We start from the raw sequence: 17,892 nt of genomic DNA on the forward strand, positions 1-17,892 counted from the left end.
AGTCAACATCGTCGCCAGTGCTTGAGATCACAGCATGGTGACTTCAGAAAAGGAGTTGAGCTCCGGCACCGCCATCGAGCCTGTCAACAATGGCTCATCCTTGCATGGCCCTCGATCGGACAACCCTTTCCAGAATACCTCCATAGCCTATGAAGACCAGGCAGTCGTTGACAATCAAGGCCGACTGAGACGACTGTTCAGCTTCGTCCAACTACTTGCCTTTGCCCTAACATTTATGTCGAGTTGGGAGGTTGTTGCCATGTAATTCCACCCCATCCCAACCCGCTGTCGTGTCTCACAATGCGACAGGAACATGGGAGCGACCTTCTACAATGGCGGATCGCGTGCATTGGTCTGGGGCTGCTTCTTGGTCGTCATCGGGTCGCTGTCCCAAGCTCTGTCAATGGCTGAACTGGGCTCTATCCTGCCGATTGCGGGCGCTCAGTATCACTGGACCGACATGCTGGCTCCTGAGAGCTCCCGTCGCGTCATCACCTGGTTCCAGGGCTGGGTAACATGGTTCGCATGGGTATCTGCTCTTGGGGGCAGCTCTTCTGGCCTTGCTTTCATCCTCCAAGGGCTCATCGCTGAGAATATGCCTGGCTATGCCGAATCTCAGCAGAGTTGGCACTTGACGCCCATCATGATCGTGATCCTTCTCACCGTGGGACTCATCAACTCTTTCGCCTTCCGCATCGTTCCATGGCTGGAGCTGGCATCCGGTGTATTCCATGTCATTCTGTTCTTCATCTTCGTGGGCGTTTTTGCAGGCCTGGGGAGCGGGAATAGTGCCGAGTTTGTTTTCACAGACAGCACCAGTTATTCTGGCTGGGGCAAGTTTGTAGCCTTCAATGTCGGCATGCTTGTGCCAGCCTGGGGGTTCATCGGCTTTGACGGAGTCAACCATATGTCTGAAGAGGTCCGAAAAGCACATCACGCTGTTCCACGAGCCATGGTCTATACCATCTTGATCAATGGGTCTCTTGCGTTCATCATGGCTCTTGTCATTATGTTCCAGATGGGCAACATAACTCCATATCTCGAGTCTGGCTATCCGATCATTCCGATTTTCATGACGATTGCTGGGACTCGGGCTGCCAATGCTCTGGTGTCGGGACTCATTATTATTACCTACTGCGTCGTTGCTGCCTCTTTGGCCTCGGTCGGTCGAATCACTTGGGCGTGGGCGCGCGATGGAGCTTTGCCAAAGTACTTTGCACGAGTCGATCCAACCCATAAGGTTCCGGTCCGCGCTTTGTGGCTGCCCATCGTTATTGTCTCGCTGCTGTCACTGCTCAACATTGGCTCGACCGCCGCCACCGCCTTCTCAGCCTTCACTTCACTGTCCTCGCTTGGGCTGTACAGTTCCTATATCATTGCAATCAGCGTGCTCCTCAATGCACGTGTCACTGGATTGCTCGGCGAGACCGCAGAAGCACGCGTCCAGTATGGCGAGTGGCGGCTGCCTCGGAAATTAGCGGTTCCAATCAACGTCTATGCTCTGATCTGGACCCTGTATATCACCATCTACCTCCCATTCCCAACAACGTACGACGTAAGCGGGACCAACATGAACTATTCGCTGCCAATCTATGTTTTCGTTCTCCTCTGCGCCACTCTAGGGTGGTTCTTATGGGGTCGCGCGAAATGGCCTGGCCTCAATGCGAGCGCCATTGCCCTTGTGCGCAAAGAAAGCTAGGATCAAGGGACAGGGGGTGTCCGCGCTGGCGGAGCAGGTGATGTGCTTGAGGCTCTACTGACCAGTGAGGAGGCGATGGAGCTGGACGAGTTCGAGATGAACTGAGCGATGAGGTAACAGTGATCATGCTAGGATCATAGGGACCTCAATGAGATGGGCCGGGAGTCGCAATGGGGAACCCTCCATATATCATGTATGTCGACCTTGTCAGGGGATAGAGCTGGATATGCCAGCATTCGGTGAATCCTTATTCTTGATCGGAATTCGATCTAGCAGCGATGACGTTGTTGTGCCGGGGATGCAGTGTTGTTGTACTGCAGAATCGCACATAACGTGCTCGCCATCTAGCGAACCACAGTGGTACGCCGCAAGAAGGCTCCTTCCTGCCCGCTATGGCTCTCCCACATCCGCTTCTCCAGCTCCGCCTAGGTACGTTCTTATCACTCTCAACCAACTAATCACCGCCCCCCCTCTTCTTCATGGCCGGGGAGGAAATTGCCTCTTTACGTTCTACTCCACTGGTGAAGGTCTTAAAAGCAGCAACTGCCCCTATCCCAGAAGTCACTTTCCCATCGCGCCTTGGCGGTCCTGAGTGGAAACGAATCTTCCTGATGCCAAGTTGGGGGCGGGCCACCCACTGCCTGGCAGCGAGCGTCGTTTGGAGTTCTGGAATGCGGATCTCGTCAAAGTCGCAGGCAAAACACGATGGGCAAGATGTGAACGGTCCTGCAGCTTTCGCCAGCGATCACAGGCGCTAGACAACGTGCGAGTATTCTTGTTTTGAACATGCGTGACTACCGTCAGCCCCTTGGCAAATATGTTGTCCTCACAGAGATAAGACGTCGCAGGCACGTTGGCTTTGCTCGGTAGACGCAGGGAAACAAAGGCCAGTTTTCTTGTCGCTGATCAACACGAAGTATACCTGCCGTGAGAGCCGGTGTTGAGGGGGGCCGGTTTGTATCCATGCTTGCTTCTGCCCATGACTGTCTTGGTCACCCGTCAGGAGGAAGCGAAAGGATGCAAATGAGCGTTGCATCGCAAGTCACACCATTTCAAAATGGCGACCACACACACATCCCGATCTTCGCTTTACTTATTCTGCTCCTCATCAGACGAGCGCAGGATGTGGCCACACACTACTCCGTACAGAGATTGCGGTCGCCGGAATGGGTTTAAGGGGACGACAGTCGAGGGCTTGGCAGGCCCATGCGGGAAAGCAGGGTTATGTTGTTCCCGTACATTTGGCTAACTGCGAATGGCTTGCTTGCAGACCGCTCTCGATGCGGCCGTTGAGAGAGATCCTGGCTCACCCTCGCCTGTTCGATCGTGGCGCTCGTGTTTTGCGAAGTCGAGAACATTTGATAAGCAATTGTGCGAAAACGTGGTTGCCCGTCTCGTTTTGAGTAGGCAGCTAGGTATGCACTTTAGGCAAGCACGATGGAACGAAGGTAGGAGGTGAAAGACGATCAAAGTCTGGTTCAAGTCGAGACGTGTGCTATCTCTGGGCGAATGCTGTACATGTCTACCCTGAGCCAGTATGCGTATGTTTCAATCCAAAGGTATTATAGCGCCATCACGGGCGTTCACATCGGATCTCTGTACTGTAGGATTTTGCAGGCTCTCCAAAGCCGCCACCACAGTCTCGTCTCCAGATCTGGATTCTCTCGTGGCCGCCATCAAAAGTCACCTCCCTCGATCCGGGGTATCAACATCGCTTCTACCAAGTCCAAAAAAAAGGCGACCGACCATCTCCGCAATGCATAGACGAAATACAGCAAACTCGACAACTCATTAGGGGACGATGTCTGTATCGCTTTGCAAACCACCTCGCATCTTTATGCGTCATGTAGACTTCAACTTCATGTATGTGCAACAAAAATTTAATGCTTAACGCTCAGAAAGGCAGCTTTATGAGGCTGGGTGGACCTTGCCCTTCTTCTCGAGGGTATTGGTGAGGCCAGTGCCGTTGAGATAGGCCTCTGGGACCTCTGGCCATTCATCGACACCGTCAAGGATGGCGAACGCCATACCGCCGTTCATGTGGGTCTGGACGTGGCAGTGGAAGAGCCATGCACCTGGAATCTCGACATGGTAGCGGAGCGCGATCCAAGAGCTGTTGCCCTCCGCCGGGCTGGTGGTATACCCGTCACGGTCTGCAATAAGTTAGCTGGGAGCGTGGAAACAGTTCTGAAGAAACTTACAAGGTGCGGCCTGCAGGTTCAAGGCAGTGGGAGGGAGAGTACCAGAGGCCTGGGCCTCGGCAACAGATGCAAATGGGAAGTCACCAACACCCTGGCCGAGAACGTAGAGCTTGTTGGCGTGCTTGTGCAGAGGGTGAGGTTGGGCAAGAGGGCCAGCAATCTTGATGATGAGATCGATCCATTGGCCCATCTCAGTACGGATGATGACCTCGTCATTCGGGACATCCTTAGGTTGCTGGAAGAGGAGAGGGGTCTCGTCCTCACGGGTGACATTGAACGACTCCTTGCCCGTCAGAGTCCAGGTGAAGGGATTTGTCAACTTCTTGCTGGTGAAGACGAAAGTTTGGTCAGGAGTCTGGGCCATCTCACGGGGAGGGTATGGAGCAGCCTTGGGAGCGGCGAACATCTTAGGGAGGGTCGAGTTGGTGCCGGCATAGTTCATGATGGCGAGAGAGTCGCCCTCGGCAGCAGCACCGACGGAGCCCTTGTAGCTAAGAGTGGCGAAACCGGAGATGATCTGGTTAAGACCCTGGTTGGTCACACGGATGGTGTAGTCGGCAGGCGTCTGGTCCAGAGGAATCATGCACGAGATACGGTCGCCGTTGTTGATGACAACAGTGTCAACGAGTTGGGGAACGATGTAGTGGCCGTCCAGCGCATAAACCCAGAACTTGTGGCCATCGATGGTATATTTGAGGAGCTCGAAGCCAGCAGAGCCGATGAAGGTCACGGCAGCATAACCCTTGGAGCCATCGACCTCGATCGTTGCCTGCTCACCCTCGGTGGGTTCACAGTCGAAGTACACATCAGATGGGATGGCATTGACATCGAAGGTGAAGTTGGCACCCTGGGTCTGAGGCAGAGGTGGCAGGCAGCCCTTGAGCGTAAGCTGGTTGACCTCACCAGACAGGAGGTTGTTATAACGAGGGCTGGTCAGAGCGTTGATCTCATCTTGGGACTTGCAGATGCGGGAGCCCTTGCCGTTGATGATGATGGCATCAGCGCAGGCGATATCAAGGTTGCCCTGGATCTCAGCATCGTGGAATTCCTCGGATGTGCGGGACACATAGTCGGACACGAAGACGGGCTCAAGGGTATCATCAGCAGCAGTCAACTGCTTCTGAACTTCGGTATCGTTGCTGATAAAGCTCCATGGGCGCTTAGCATCTGACTTGGGCTTGATAACAATGGCTCCCATGCAACCATCCATGATCTGAGAGCGGTAGTGGGCGTGATACCAGTAGACACCAGACTCATCAGCCTCCCACTTGTAGAGGAATGACTCGCCAGGTTGAATAGGCTTCTGAGTTAGACCTGGGACACCGTCGGCCCAGGGAGTCTTGGCCTGGGTAATACCGTGGAAATGAATGGTGGTCTCGGTCTCGAGGTTGTTGTGGACGAGGAACTCGACAGTGTCGCCAACGCTGGCCTTCAGGGCAGGACCTGGAGAAGTGCCATTGACCAGGATACCCTTCTTCGAGTCACCAATTGGTGATACATCTTCCCAGGTGAGGTCAATCTCAAACTTGACGGTGTCGGCGCGCTTGGAGAACTGGACGGCGTGAGGAGCAGCGATAGTATTAAGAGCGAAAGACAGGAGGGAGACGGCTCCCACTAGGCGTGAGAAGACCATCGTGCGAAGTATATGATTGAACGAATGTGTGACAATGGATAGAAAAAGAAAAGGCTGAGAGCCAAAGAAGAAGTCAGAAGTATATATCAGAAGTATAGACAAACGAGCGTCGGGAGTACTATGGGGAGGGTAAGATACCAGAGGCGGGATGAGAGGCAAATATGGCAGTGCTGAAAGAGCTGGTAAGGCTTACCGGGACTGCGCGAGGACGGAGCAGCAGGTCGGTGGACTGGTGGAGTTGGAAGCAAATCTAATTTGATGGGGCCGTGGCATGCTTGAGACTGGGTGGATGGTGTCGAGCTAATCCGCCGTGGCCAAACATTGGGCTCAGGACCGGCTGGGCTAGCCGGGGTCAGGTCAAGAGTCTCGGAAGCTGCTTAAGATGGCAACATCCAAACCGTATTGGGACGGAGCTGAGCCGTCCCGGGGGGCGGAGTGGAGCGGACGAGGCCGAGAGCCGTGTTGATTGTTCGGAAAGAAGCGCCATCAGCTGTCAGTCTTTCGTTGCTGTATTGGAGTGAGCTTTGATGTAGAGAGAGATGGTTGTACAAGCACATCGATGTGTACGAGGGTGGGTGCATCATGTCACAGACCTGGATACGACGGCAGAGGCTCTGGGGAAACTGCATGTTAGCGAAATGACTGTGATAGGGGGCAGGCGTGGGTGGGCTGAGGACAATTGACCGAAACGCTGCCAAGGCACCAGCCTCCGTGGACCTGCGTTGTGACTGGACAGGACACTAGCCCTCCAACCCCATTGCGCCGTCTTTCGGATTAGCTTTATTCTTGCGTTTGCCCTGCCAAGGACTCCTTCGAACGTATTTTTTTTCCCGCGCTGGTGTTGCTACAGTCTCACCGTCGCGGGGCTGACAGCTTCTAATAAAAGTCCAAAGTTCCGAGAGTTCGTCGCCTGACTCTGAGTTAAGTTTACTCCGTACTGTACCCCGTACGAGCTTGACCGGCAGTCCGGGTCTCCTCCGCGCTCGTCTGTGAAAGGCCCATCAGCGGTTGCGTTCTTTTGGCTCCCGCCACACTCAGAACATGTGACGTGACCTGCATGGAACCACATCAGGCGCGCCGAACTAGCTTCTCATGTTGTTGCGAACTCCCGCCCGATAATTGGTCGTTTGATGATGCAGAGTTTGTCCTCAAGTGGCCGGGTCCTGCAGGTTCTGGTGTTAGGTTCGTTTACCAGCCTCGGTCTGTAGGCCAAGGCTTGCTCTGTCCGCAGCTAGGGTCATTTGAACCGGGACCGCACTCGTGAACTCTTGTCATTCTCCTTCTGCAGGTCATTCACCACATTCTTCGCTTGTCCCTGCAAATCGCAAAACTCTGCCCTGATGCATCATTCCCTGCATGGCGATCAAAGCGATCTCCTCACAGCACTCAGACATGCCAATGTTTGTTTGTGATGCAAACAACAACGACTCGTTTCTTCTAACCTCAGATGGGCTTGCTTTTTTCTTGCTTTCTTTTTTTCAAATTTCAACGGCTGTTATCAGGTACCAGCTGGGGAAAGTACAAACTGGATATGACTCTTCTCTTGCCCAACTAAAAATAGATTCTATGAAAAAAGCTTGGGCTGACCACCTGCGACAGGCTGAACAGCAGGCCAAGACCTCGAACGATACGTGCGGTGGACTGCTCCGGTCTTCGCCATAATCCATTTGGCAAATAAAGTCTGATTCACAGGCTCCTGGATGAACCGGGTCGGGCTGCCTTTTCGCGATGCCTGAAGCTGGTTTCAGAGGGCATGAGCCCCCTCAGATCGACTGCTCGCCTCCGATATCGTCCACTGCTCCTGCCTGCCTCCTTGCCACCGTAGATTTACAAGTAGGCCACACCAGGCTCTAGCTGGTGTCTAGACAGAGGGGCACATCGCAAGTCAGTATCGTGAAAGTTCTATGTAGCGATCCTGCCCCGTCTCGACGTAACTTGGCACCTTGACGTCCAGACAGGTGTGACATGAAGCCCTGCCTGCCCCCTGACACCTGTCGATCATGCACATATGCAAGATTGCAATTCTCCGAAATGTCCTCCCTCGCGTCACTCCTGACAGCCATTGCGTTGTCACTACGCCTGCTGTACGACATGCAATTCGGATCATTGTCGCAAGCCCCTTCCCGAGCGATCACACTCACTCCTGAGTTGGCTTGCAGCTGCAATGGGTGGCCTTGCTGACCTCCCGATGGGCGGTGAATGCAGACAGTCAGGCACTGGCGTCTGGGCATCATTGTGTGCCGATTACCAGGCTACTCTTTATTCCAGATCTCGTTTGCAATCGCCCCGTTCGTGGCGCCCGCAGCTAAAGGAGGTCCCACCGCTCGTATCTGCTGACGGCTGTCGCCCAAGTGCACATTTTTTCTTTCTTCCCAGCGAACCAAGCCGGTCAGCTCATTCGGAAGCTTGCAGCACTCCGGGTCTCTCAAGTGCCGAGTCATACAAATGTTACCGCGTGTCCCACGCGAAACCTTTGTTGTTTTCTGATGCTGGACATATCTCATCGCCCCAAGACCGAGCGATAGAACTCAATTAGATCACTAACGAGCTCCTCAGTCTTCTCGTGCATAGCAAAGTGACCCCCTCGCGGATGCTGGCGATAAAACTTGAGGTTGACCTGTTTCTGCGCCCAGCTGCGAGGCATCACGGCCAATTCTCGCGGGAACGCTGAGATACCATACGGTACTTTGATGTACTCGTTGAACCACTTACTCTTCATGAGCCCCTCATAGGTGTTCTCATGATACATCATAAAACCCGTCGTGGGACCAGGAAAATAGTGCATCAGAGTCCAGGTGATGATCTCTTTTGGCGTCCAGGGGTATTCGTCAGACCAGACCACCAGCTTATCATACATCCAGGCCAGCATACCCACTGGGGAATCGTGCATTGCAAAGCCGAGAGTTGCGGGCCTTTGTCCTTGAATTGCACCATAGCCATGGTTGGTTTGACGGAACCAGGTGAAGTGTCGCTCTAAGGCCGCCTTTTCGAAGCCGTTGACCTCTGGTTGCTCGTCTGGATCGAAAGGGCTTCCGGGCATCTCAAACTGCGATCGAGTTTAGTTGACATCCTTCCGTGCTCGAAATCGAGGCTCACCATGTTCGTGTGTATCGCCAGTGTGTTCTCTGGATACAAGATTCCAATACATCTTGAGATATGGGAGCCCCAGTCTCCGCCCTGCACTAGAAACTTCTCATAGCCCAGCCGTAGCATGAGCTTTTGCAAGACTTCTGCAACCTTTCTGAGATCAAAGCCTTTCTTTTTTGGATAGCCACTAAACCCGTAACCCGGCAGCGAGGGCGCAACAACATGGAAACCCTCGTCATTCAACCTCTTCAAACCTTTAGATACCTCAATGAAACTGCCCGGCCAGCCATGGATGAAGATCAGAGGGACTGCGTCTTGCTTTGACGATTGAGAATGAGCGAAGTGTACGTCAAGTGAACCGAAGCCGTCAGAAACCTCAATCTGAGTCATGAACTGGGGGATTTTATTGATCTCGGCTTCCTCACTTCGCCAGTCATACTCAGTACGCCAGTAGTCGACGATATTGCGAATGAAGGTTGAATCAAGACCATTCTCGTCTCGCCAGTCCGTATATGAGGGTGCGATACGAGCGAGCTTGAGTTTTTGTTGCAGGAGGGACAGTTCCTCTTCGGGAATACCGATCTTGAAGGGGGCTATTGATGCCATCTTGGTGATGTTGGGTGAACTAAACTGTAGGTCGTTTCCTTCGCCTTCGTCTTCGTCTTGGTTTCTAAGATCTGGCTTCTTATACCGAGACACGCTCCGAGAGTACGACTATGATGCAGGGAATGACTAAGACATCTCCAGGTTGAGTCCAGAGCGCGTATAGCAAAGGACATGGAGAAAGAGCTCCCGGCGAAAGTAGGCCCGAGACTGACGTCACTCCTGCCAGTCGAGTCGAACCATTGGCATGGCGTGCCAGACTGGTAAAGGGGAACGATTACTCGAGTAATTAGACTCCACAAGCTCATCTTCAGCAACTTGAATCCGTTGCTTCAATGTCCCAGCACCCTGCTTACGCTTGGCTTATCGTGTTGCCGAAGTATCTCTCTCAGCAGAGACAGCCCTGCCCTGCCCCGCCCCAGCCCCCGCCTGCGGGCGACTCTCACCAGGTCCACGACATCAAGAACTCCAATAAAGCACAGAACAGTACAAGGGAAGTCAAGCTTGTCTTCTGACCAAACGTAGCGGCGAGTATCAACTTTAGCGATATCAGCAGAAACCAAATTGACCTGCCGCACTCCGGGTCAGCAGCCTAACATAATGCGCAGCATGATGCTGACGTGGAATCAATCTCGGACAGCCGAGGTTGGTCCAAGACTGAGATATCTCTACTAGTGGCCAGACATGCCCAGTTGTAATAGCATAAGCGGAGGTTGAACAGCATTATTAGCACTGACTCGTCTCACCTGGATACCTCTGCTTAGCAGACATACATCGTTGTACCCGCGAGTTGAACACGGTGACTTTGCCTCGTTCCCAGAATCACAACCATGGATCCCGTTATCAGAGCCAACACCTTTGAGACCTCACGCGGCACGTTCCATTACCTTGCCACAGGTCCTACTACTGGGCCCCTCATGGTTCTCATCCATGGTTGGCCTGGCCTCGCCCTTACCTGGCGTCCACAACTCCTCTACTTTGGCCGTTTCGGATTCCATGTTGTTGCTCTTGACATGTTGGGCTACGGACAGTCCCCCGCCCCTCATGGCGACGCCTCCCTGTACAGCTGCGAGTCACTCGTCTCTGACCAATTTGCACTGCTCAAACACCTCGGTCGTCACAAAGCAATCTGGCTTGGCCACGACTGGGGTTGTGGCCCACTCTGGTCACTCGCGGCTCACTATCCTGAAGCATGCTCTGCCGTCATTAGTGTCTGCTGTCCCTATCGCACTCTCGAACTGGGCGTGCAGCACCTCATCTCCATCGCCAACCGTGACTTGTACCCGAAAGTCGAGTACCCGAATGCGCAGTGGGATTACATGATTCTATACGAGAAGGCCGGCGATGAGATCACCCGGCAATTTGACGCTGCCAGCAGCAGGGTGGCGAAGCAGATCTACCGTCGTGCCAACCCCAGCAGATTCATGAAGCCCGCGATTACAAGCACGGTCAGTACGCGAGGAAGCTGGTTCGGTCCCGACGTGCCGGACACTCCGCTTGCGGACACCACTCTCGACGAGCCCTTGTACGAGGCTGTGACGGAGGCTCTAGGTAGGAATGGCTGGTGGGGAGCCACAGCGTACTACCTCAACCACGAACGGAACGCGGCGTATAACAAGATTGACAACGTAGTGAATGGCGGGAGGCTCGAAATGCCGGTCATGCACGTGGACGCGAAATACGACTCAGTGGCCAGCGCAGTGCAAAACCCTGAGCTGATGACAGAGATGAGGCGCTTGTGTGTAGATATGCGGGAAGCAGTCTTGGATACAGGTCATTGGGCTGCGCTAGAGAAGCCGGACGAGTTCAATGGGTACTTAGAGGACTTTCTGAGAGACAAGGGCTTGCTGCCGACTGCCGTTGACGGGAAATTGTGAGCTTCACGATTGGACCGTAGGCAGCAGGCGCAAGGTGCAGTGGCAGCTGCGACACCTTCTGACACTTGCATCGAAGAGCATATGAGAGACCAATGCTTGGGCGAAGCTATAATAGGTTCATGCGATAGAATGGCACTGAAATTCCTTTGCTATGATACGCCCTTTACTCCTCCTGGACTGAAACTCGGCCACTGAAATCCCACCACGCCGTCCTGAGGCCATGTCAAACCTGTTGATGCTAAATCCCTGCTTGCCTGCAGTGCTAGACGCAGTTCACGCACCTACAGCAATCTCATGCGGCTGCTCCAGCGCCTGTGCGCCATCTTGCTCCTCGGCGAGTACAGCGTACTGCTTACCGCCCTCGGCCTGGACCTTCCATACGCCGCTCTTCTTGGGTGCGCTACCGTGCTGCTTACAGCAGGGACAGCCTCTTAAAGTCTCGTACAAGTTGCCCAGCTCTTCGTCCTTCTCACCTTCCGTCATGGCAGTACGCAACACGTCGTCTGCGAACTGCGGTGGAGAGGGTGGCTCGGGGCGGTCCTCGGCTTCTCCATCGGACCAATCTTCCTCCAGGGCAGGGACATCCTCGGGAGGCGGCGATGGGGCTTTCTTGGGTGGTGGACGTGGGCGCTGCGCCGAGGCAGATTCGAAGCGAGTCAAGCCGAGACTGGTGTCTTCTTCTTCTTCTTCTTCCTCCTCCTCCCCCTCCTCCTCCTCCTCCTCGTCTTCGTAGGGGTCCTTCGGAACGTCTTCAAACTTGGTATTGTTGCGAATAGCAGCCTGAGGTCTCTGTGGGGTCACAAAATCTGCCGGGTCTATGTCATCGTAGTCATCACTGCTGGTTGATTCCTCGTCTTCGTAACCTTTAGGGATGACTTTCTTCGGTGGAGGCGATTTGCGACGTTTTGAGCCGCTGCCACCATTACCGTTGTACTCTGAAGGCCGGAACTGGGCTGAGTTGCCAAAGGAGACTCGACGGCCTTGCGATTGAGGTTGTGGCTTGGCCAGAGAACCTGTCTCGGCGACCGTGACCCCTGCACCCCCGCCAATGCCGGCGGTCTGCTTATCATGTTGAGCAATCTCGGACTGGATGACGGGCTGGTCTTCGTCAGGCTTCGAGTTGTCAAATTGGTTGGCAACGGATTCGTTTTCGATTTCGACAATCCGGACGAGGAGGTTATCCAGTGCAAATGCGTGGCCAAGGACCATACGTAGGTTGCGGTCAGGCCGATTTGCGGACAAGGCAAGCTTGCAGCGAGCAGAGTGCGCAAGGGCGTACGCCATCTTAGGATTGGGCTTTTCGGGCATTGCACCATAGATCTGCGGCTTCATCTTCGGGCATGGCGGGAATGGCGGCATATTGGGCGGGCTGGACTATTGATTGAGAGGTCGTGAAAGAGATGTTGAAGGACCAAATTGACAGCTGTTGAGCTGTTTAATAATCAATCGCCACTGCGTTCGGAAGAAATATCGGCGGTAGTTGAGAATAGATGCGGAGGCGTTTGACGGTAGGGAGGATCAAGACGATGAAAGATGATATTGAGGTGAGCTATTGACAAAGGCGAAGCTGTCGAGTGAAGCGACAGCGTGGTTGTGGTGCTGTTTATGGTGGTATGCCGCCCCGCGTCCTTGAATACGCCAGAACCCTATTCTCCAGTGGTCGAGGCCTGATCAGACAGCCACCCGAGTTACTCGTGCGTATAAAATCGCAGGGACAAGTTCCTGTTCTCACGAAAGTAAATGTGCTGCGAGTGAGTCACTCGACATGGTGGCGACCGATAACGAAAGACGTTGACCTGGCTGAAGATCAGGGCGGCTTGCCTGAAGTCAAATTGTAGTTTATACGTGTACGATGAGGGGATGACAAACCAGTGCCCCACTCAATAACGGAGAGAACGAGTTCGAGAATTCGCTGCTTACTCAGGACGAAATCGCTGTGATGGAATCTTCTTCACTGGACACTTTGGCCACAAAGCCTTCCGGCTCGAGCTTGATCGCCTGGGCACGTTACTACAGCTTCAGAGACTCGTCACAAAGATCCGAGTATCGACGTATGATGTCGTCATTCATCAGATAACTGTTGGAGGACTATGTGCAGAATATTCAATCAAAGCTATAAAACTGGGGTATATGCAAGGTTGGTCAATGGTGTCGTCAAAGTGGTTAGCATACCAAGGACTGGCTTGGTTGCATGAAGTAGACTGGTGGGTAGGGTTGTTCGTTGGCATTTCGAAATGGAGTTTAGCCGTTTGACGATGGGTAGACCTTGACACGAACCACGCAGGAAATGGCTAATCTTGTTGCCTGTGGTAGAAATTCTTGGATTGCTCGTCGTTGTACTGGGTAGTCATACGTGGTTCCAAGCAGAGGAGGCAACGAGTGCGGCTTGGGTTGCCAAGGGTGACAGGAGATGAGGCTTTCCAGAGCACTGCACACCACAGTGCCTTCTGGGTGTTCGAGGCCACAAAGTGGACCGAGGTAGACAGAGTTGACAAATTCGGAGCAAAGCGCGCCTTCGCCGTGAAGTCGAGCTGCTCACGCACCAGATACGCTGCGGTTCTTCCTTCTACGAGTGCTTTGCGCGGGTGTTCTGCTGAGCTCCTTGGGGGATGGGGTCGCAACTTCGGCGAATTCATCTTCGACGGTGTGTTTGATGGATTTGCGTGGAGCGCCGCGTCGACCTTTCCTCGACCCCAATCCAACGCCAGCAAGAAAACACGATCGCAAGGTGGCACCGATGTAGACGAACAGTAAATTGCCGTAGCTCATGGCATTCCATTTGGTGACATCATAGTACTGGCTGAATCCACCAGCTGGGAAGCAGGCAAGCAGGTGACCAAAGTCGGCGACAAGCAAAGTGAGAAGCACGGCGCGCCAAACTTTGAGGTCGTTGGTGGACCGCAATACAAAGAACTCGTTGATGGCGAAGGCCAGATAGAGATTTCCCAGTTGCCGTAAAGCGACGTCTGTGGCAATTGGCAGGCCGAGTATCTTAGAGGGAGTGGTTTGCGCATGGGTCATGACGAGGTAATCATGACCAAAGAACGCGGCTGCCACAGCTCCCAGTAGAGTTGTGATAGGCTCTATCCACAGGAAGAATATCTGATAGTATTGAGGTATCGAAGGCATCTTGGCTGCTGTGGGGTTCGGGGTCGCGTGAGGCCGCACCTGGCGGTGTTCGGTGTTTGTAGAGACTGAGAAGGGGGTAACTACCTGGCAGGTATAGGAGCGGTAATCGATCTGGCTGGTGTTGAGAATGATTGAAACGTTCGATGTGTGACGCCGATGCGAACGAGATGAGGCAGTGGATGGGTGGAGAGAACGTGCAAGGATGAGGGTACAAGTAGCTTTGTTTTGATGTCCATCCCCAGACAGGAATCACGACCTAAACAAATCAGCCGTCGCCTTATTGGTTGCGCACGTAGTGGACCTGCGAGATTGCGATCAGCAACATCACGCTCTCCAGTTCCTCATGGTCCGCTGTGGGTGGTAGCTGGGCCGATGCGGGTGCGGGTGGTGGCGCTCCCATTGTCATCAAGGTCCAGATGAGACCCGAATCACGGCGAATATGAAGCATTTGAGGTCTGTGTGCAATCAGCTTGTGCGTGGTGATGAACTTGGACCATGCGGCCAATTTCGCTCTCGAGGTTGGACCCTGGCACTGGAACAACATCCGGCGCAGACGACCGGGCTGCAGGGGCCAAAGATTCCAAAGTCTCCGCCGCCGCTGGGTCGGCAAACACTCGCCCGCGGCGTTGCTGAGCGCTGACTCTGGGCGAAAAAAGGTTGCTGTACCGAGCTTCTCTGCTTTCGGATCCTTTTCAATGTCAACAGAAAAAACTTTGGCACCATTCAACGTCCTTGTCGCTCTTTCCAGCCGTACGGCCTGCCCTTCCTTTTCTGTGTAAGTAACTGTACAATATCAACGGCACATGCGCGCTTGAGCTATTGAGCTTGAAGTATTGAAGTATCAGCTTTCAGCAGGCGCAATTGTCACTGGGCGCATTCAACTGCTGGACGGCCACGATTCACCACTCTAGCGGCATCCATGTTTTGATTCATTGCCTATTGTCCTCTTCTAGCCTGGCAGCGGGCTGCTCTATCGATCACCACCAACTCAGCAGCCGATGAAACATGGCCGCCACTGCCGATATCGAGTCGTCGCAGGGACTCGCCCCTTCCAGACGAGCCTCGCTTCGATTCCATCAGAGGCCTCGCACTGCATGTGGAGATCTCGAAGCATTCACAGCGCCTACCCTCCCTCGATCCAAGACCTCCCGATGGTCCCTAGGCCCAGCAACAATGAATCGAGATGTGCACGATTGGATCTCATTCATTCGAAGTCAAGAGCATGAAGAGTGCGCCATAATAAGCCCAACTGATGCGCAGCACGAGCAAACAAGATCTACTTACAGTCGCTCAGCCTCTTTCGCTGGATTAACTGCTCCAGCTCACCAGCGACGAGCCTCGCAACTTGGCCAATCCTTTAAGCAGGGTTTATCTGAACTACGCTCCCTTGGTCGTAGAATGTCCTTGACCATCCGCGGGAAAAATGCGAGGCATAAGGAAGATAGGGTCGAGCACAGACGACCTTCGACACTAGCTCCCTTCAAGTCCGACGAGAAAATGATGGATATCACAGAAGCTGTGACTTCCAGACCTTCGACTAGAGGCTGGCATGTTCGACAACCAAGTTCCCGTCGCCGCCCGTCTCTACCTATGCTCAACTCTGCCACCTTTCACCAATTGACGACGTTAGAAAGTCCCTTGGAGCAAACGATGCCTCCACGGTCCCGCGGCCAACCCGTCCTTTCAGACCTGGTATATGGTGGAGCTGGAGCCAGAGCTTCGGCAGCCGCGCAGAACGAGAGACTGAATGCTTCGAGAGCTACTCCACTACCCCCATATTCGCCGCCTCACAAAGAGGTGATTCGGGATTCAGAGAGCGGCATTGGTATTGGACTTGACGAAGTGGACTCACGGCGAAGCTCAGCTTCCGTTCAGCCTCATCCTGTTGCCCAGGACCCGGCTGCAGTTTTGGCGACCGAACTCATGGAGTCCGTGCTTTCATATCTGGATCTCGAGTCATTACATCAAGCCACTCTTGTCTCTCAGCGATGGCGACAGCTCTGCCAGTCGCAAGCCGTCTGGCGAGATGTGTTCGTCCGAGACTTTGCTCCCAAGCAACCAATGCCTTATTGGGAGGGTCAAGTTCGTCACATCCCCGGCATGGGCAAGAACAAGCCTGGTCAAGACTACCATCTGTTGTACAAGGTTCGGACCCAGATCGACAAGCGGTGGGACAGCGGACAGGCTGCAGCGATTTACCTGAATGGACACAAAGACAGTGTCTATTGCGTACAATTTGATGAGGACAAGATCATTACAGGATCTCGGGACAATACCATTCGAGTCTGGGATGCTCATACCTATCGTTGCATTCGAAAGTTAGGCCCACCGAATAACCATCGGGAAAGACATCGGCAGGACAGGCCACCCGTCGAGCCGTCCGGAGTTGTGCCATTCTTTCAAGCCGACATTAGCTCCCCAGATCCAGTCGGCCCGGCTCTTGATGCATGGCACCAGGCCTCAGTCTTGTGTCTGCAGTACGATGAGCAGATTCTAGTTAGTGGATCATCTGATTTCACCTGCCTCGTGTGGTCTATCAAGGATAACTATCGTCCTCTGTTCCGTTTGAGCGGACACACTGCTGGCGTGCTTGACGTTTGCATTGATCGCAGGTTCATCATCACCTGCTCGAAAGATACTAGCATCAAGATCTGGGATCGCACTACGGGCAGACTGCTGAAGACGCTTGTCGGTCATCGTGGACCAGTGAATGCCGTTCAAGTGCGCGGAAACTTACTTGCCAGTGCTAGTGGCGATGGCATGTCTAAGCTTTGGCGACTGGAAGATGGACAGTGCATCAAAGAGTTCCAATCCAAGGATCGCGGATTGGCTTGTGTCGAATTCTCCGAAGATGGTCGAACTATCTTTGCTGGGGGCAACGACAAAGTCATCTACGAATACGACACGGTGACGGGTCACAGATTGCGCGAGCTGAAAGGTCACAGTGATCTTGTACGGTCGCTGCATTTGGATTCGGCCAACTCGCGCCTTGTTAGTGGAAGTTACGACTCTTCTATCAAGGTATGGGATGCCAAAAAGGGCGAGTCGGCCGAGGACGGGGGTCTGAAAATCAACTTTGAGGGATGGAGTTCTAGCTGGATGTTAGCCGCGAAGAGCAACTACCGCAAAATTGTGTGTACGAGTCAGGATGGAAGAGTGGTTATTGTTGATTTTGGCTATGGCATTGAAGGCATCGAACTGGTTGAAGCATAGCGACAGCAGCATTTCTTTGGGCGGAAGTCAGCCTCAGAGGTATTTCATTTAGCGCGGCGCTGGGGGCACAGACAACAGCAGACGTAGAGCAGTCTCGTGGGCGTCATCCTTTCGATATCGATATCTGGTAAATGGTACAGCATTGGAATTGCTGCACCCATATCGACCATTGACGGCGATACAACGGCGATAGTCATGGTGTATTATTGCGTCATTGTTTTCCGATGCAGCCCAGATCCGCTCACAACCGCGTGTCCTCGTAAGCGAAGTGACCCATGGCTGTCGAATCACAGATCTGCATTGTAGCGCTCGCACCATTCACGAACAAAGGTAAATACGAGTCGGTCGGTCTTTCCCATCATTCCCCATGCTATCGATTGTCGTCTTATTGATATCATCTCGATCGGGCAAGCACGATCTTGTGCACTGAGTTACAAAATCAATAGACGC

General features: G+C 53.6%; 7 protein-coding genes across 7 annotated transcripts; 3 read left to right on the forward strand and 4 right to left on the reverse strand.

Annotated features, from left to right (window-relative positions):
* Window positions 1-34: 34 nt before the first annotated feature.
* Window positions 35-1,699, forward strand: HMPREF1541_00357 (uncharacterized protein; the record flags this gene model as incomplete). The annotated part of the gene is made up of 2 exons (XM_008712663.1): window positions 35-261; window positions 310-1,699. 2 exons carry the CDS (start codon window positions 35-37, stop codon window positions 1,697-1,699), a joined length of 1,617 nt encoding a protein of 538 aa, XP_008710885.1.
* A 1,908-nt stretch (window positions 1,700-3,607) lies between these two features.
* Window positions 3,608-5,533, reverse strand: HMPREF1541_00358 (uncharacterized protein; the record flags this gene model as incomplete). Its single annotated transcript, XM_008712664.1, has 2 exons — window positions 3,608-3,852; window positions 3,901-5,533. The coding sequence occupies 2 exons, from the start codon at window positions 5,531-5,533 to the stop codon at window positions 3,608-3,610; spliced, it is 1,878 nt and encodes a 625-aa protein (XP_008710886.1).
* A 2,500-nt stretch (window positions 5,534-8,033) lies between these two features.
* Window positions 8,034-9,226, reverse strand: HMPREF1541_00359 (uncharacterized protein; the record flags this gene model as incomplete). The annotated part of the gene is made up of 2 exons (XM_008712665.1): window positions 8,034-8,579; window positions 8,630-9,226. The coding sequence occupies 2 exons, from the start codon at window positions 9,224-9,226 to the stop codon at window positions 8,034-8,036; spliced, it is 1,143 nt and encodes a 380-aa protein (XP_008710887.1).
* An 827-nt stretch (window positions 9,227-10,053) lies between these two features.
* On the forward strand, window positions 10,054-11,100 carry HMPREF1541_00360 (uncharacterized protein; the record flags this gene model as incomplete). Its single annotated transcript, XM_008712666.1, has 1 exon — window positions 10,054-11,100. One exon carries the CDS (start codon window positions 10,054-10,056, stop codon window positions 11,098-11,100), a length of 1,047 nt encoding a protein of 348 aa, XP_008710888.1.
* A 273-nt stretch (window positions 11,101-11,373) lies between these two features.
* HMPREF1541_00361 (uncharacterized protein) lies at window positions 11,374-12,459 on the reverse strand (the record flags this gene model as incomplete). Its single annotated transcript, XM_008712667.1, has 1 exon — window positions 11,374-12,459. One exon carries the CDS (start codon window positions 12,457-12,459, stop codon window positions 11,374-11,376), a length of 1,086 nt encoding a protein of 361 aa, XP_008710889.1.
* Window positions 12,460-13,635: 1,176 nt separating this feature from the next.
* HMPREF1541_00362 (uncharacterized protein) lies at window positions 13,636-14,229 on the reverse strand (the record flags this gene model as incomplete). The annotated part of the gene is made up of 1 exon (XM_008712668.1): window positions 13,636-14,229. One exon carries the CDS (start codon window positions 14,227-14,229, stop codon window positions 13,636-13,638), a length of 594 nt encoding a protein of 197 aa, XP_008710890.1.
* Window positions 14,230-15,234: 1,005 nt separating this feature from the next.
* On the forward strand, window positions 15,235-17,442 carry HMPREF1541_00363 (uncharacterized protein; the record flags this gene model as incomplete). Its single annotated transcript, XM_008712669.1, has 1 exon — window positions 15,235-17,442. The coding sequence occupies one exon, from the start codon at window positions 15,235-15,237 to the stop codon at window positions 17,440-17,442; it is 2,208 nt and encodes a 735-aa protein (XP_008710891.1).
* Window positions 17,443-17,892: the final 450 nt, after the last annotated feature.

Source organism: Cyphellophora europaea (genome assembly GCF_000365145.1).
Source record: "Cyphellophora europaea CBS 101466 unplaced genomic scaffold supercont1.1, whole genome shotgun sequence".
Classification (NCBI taxonomy): Eukaryota; Fungi; Ascomycota; class Eurotiomycetes; order Chaetothyriales; family Cyphellophoraceae; genus Cyphellophora; species Cyphellophora europaea.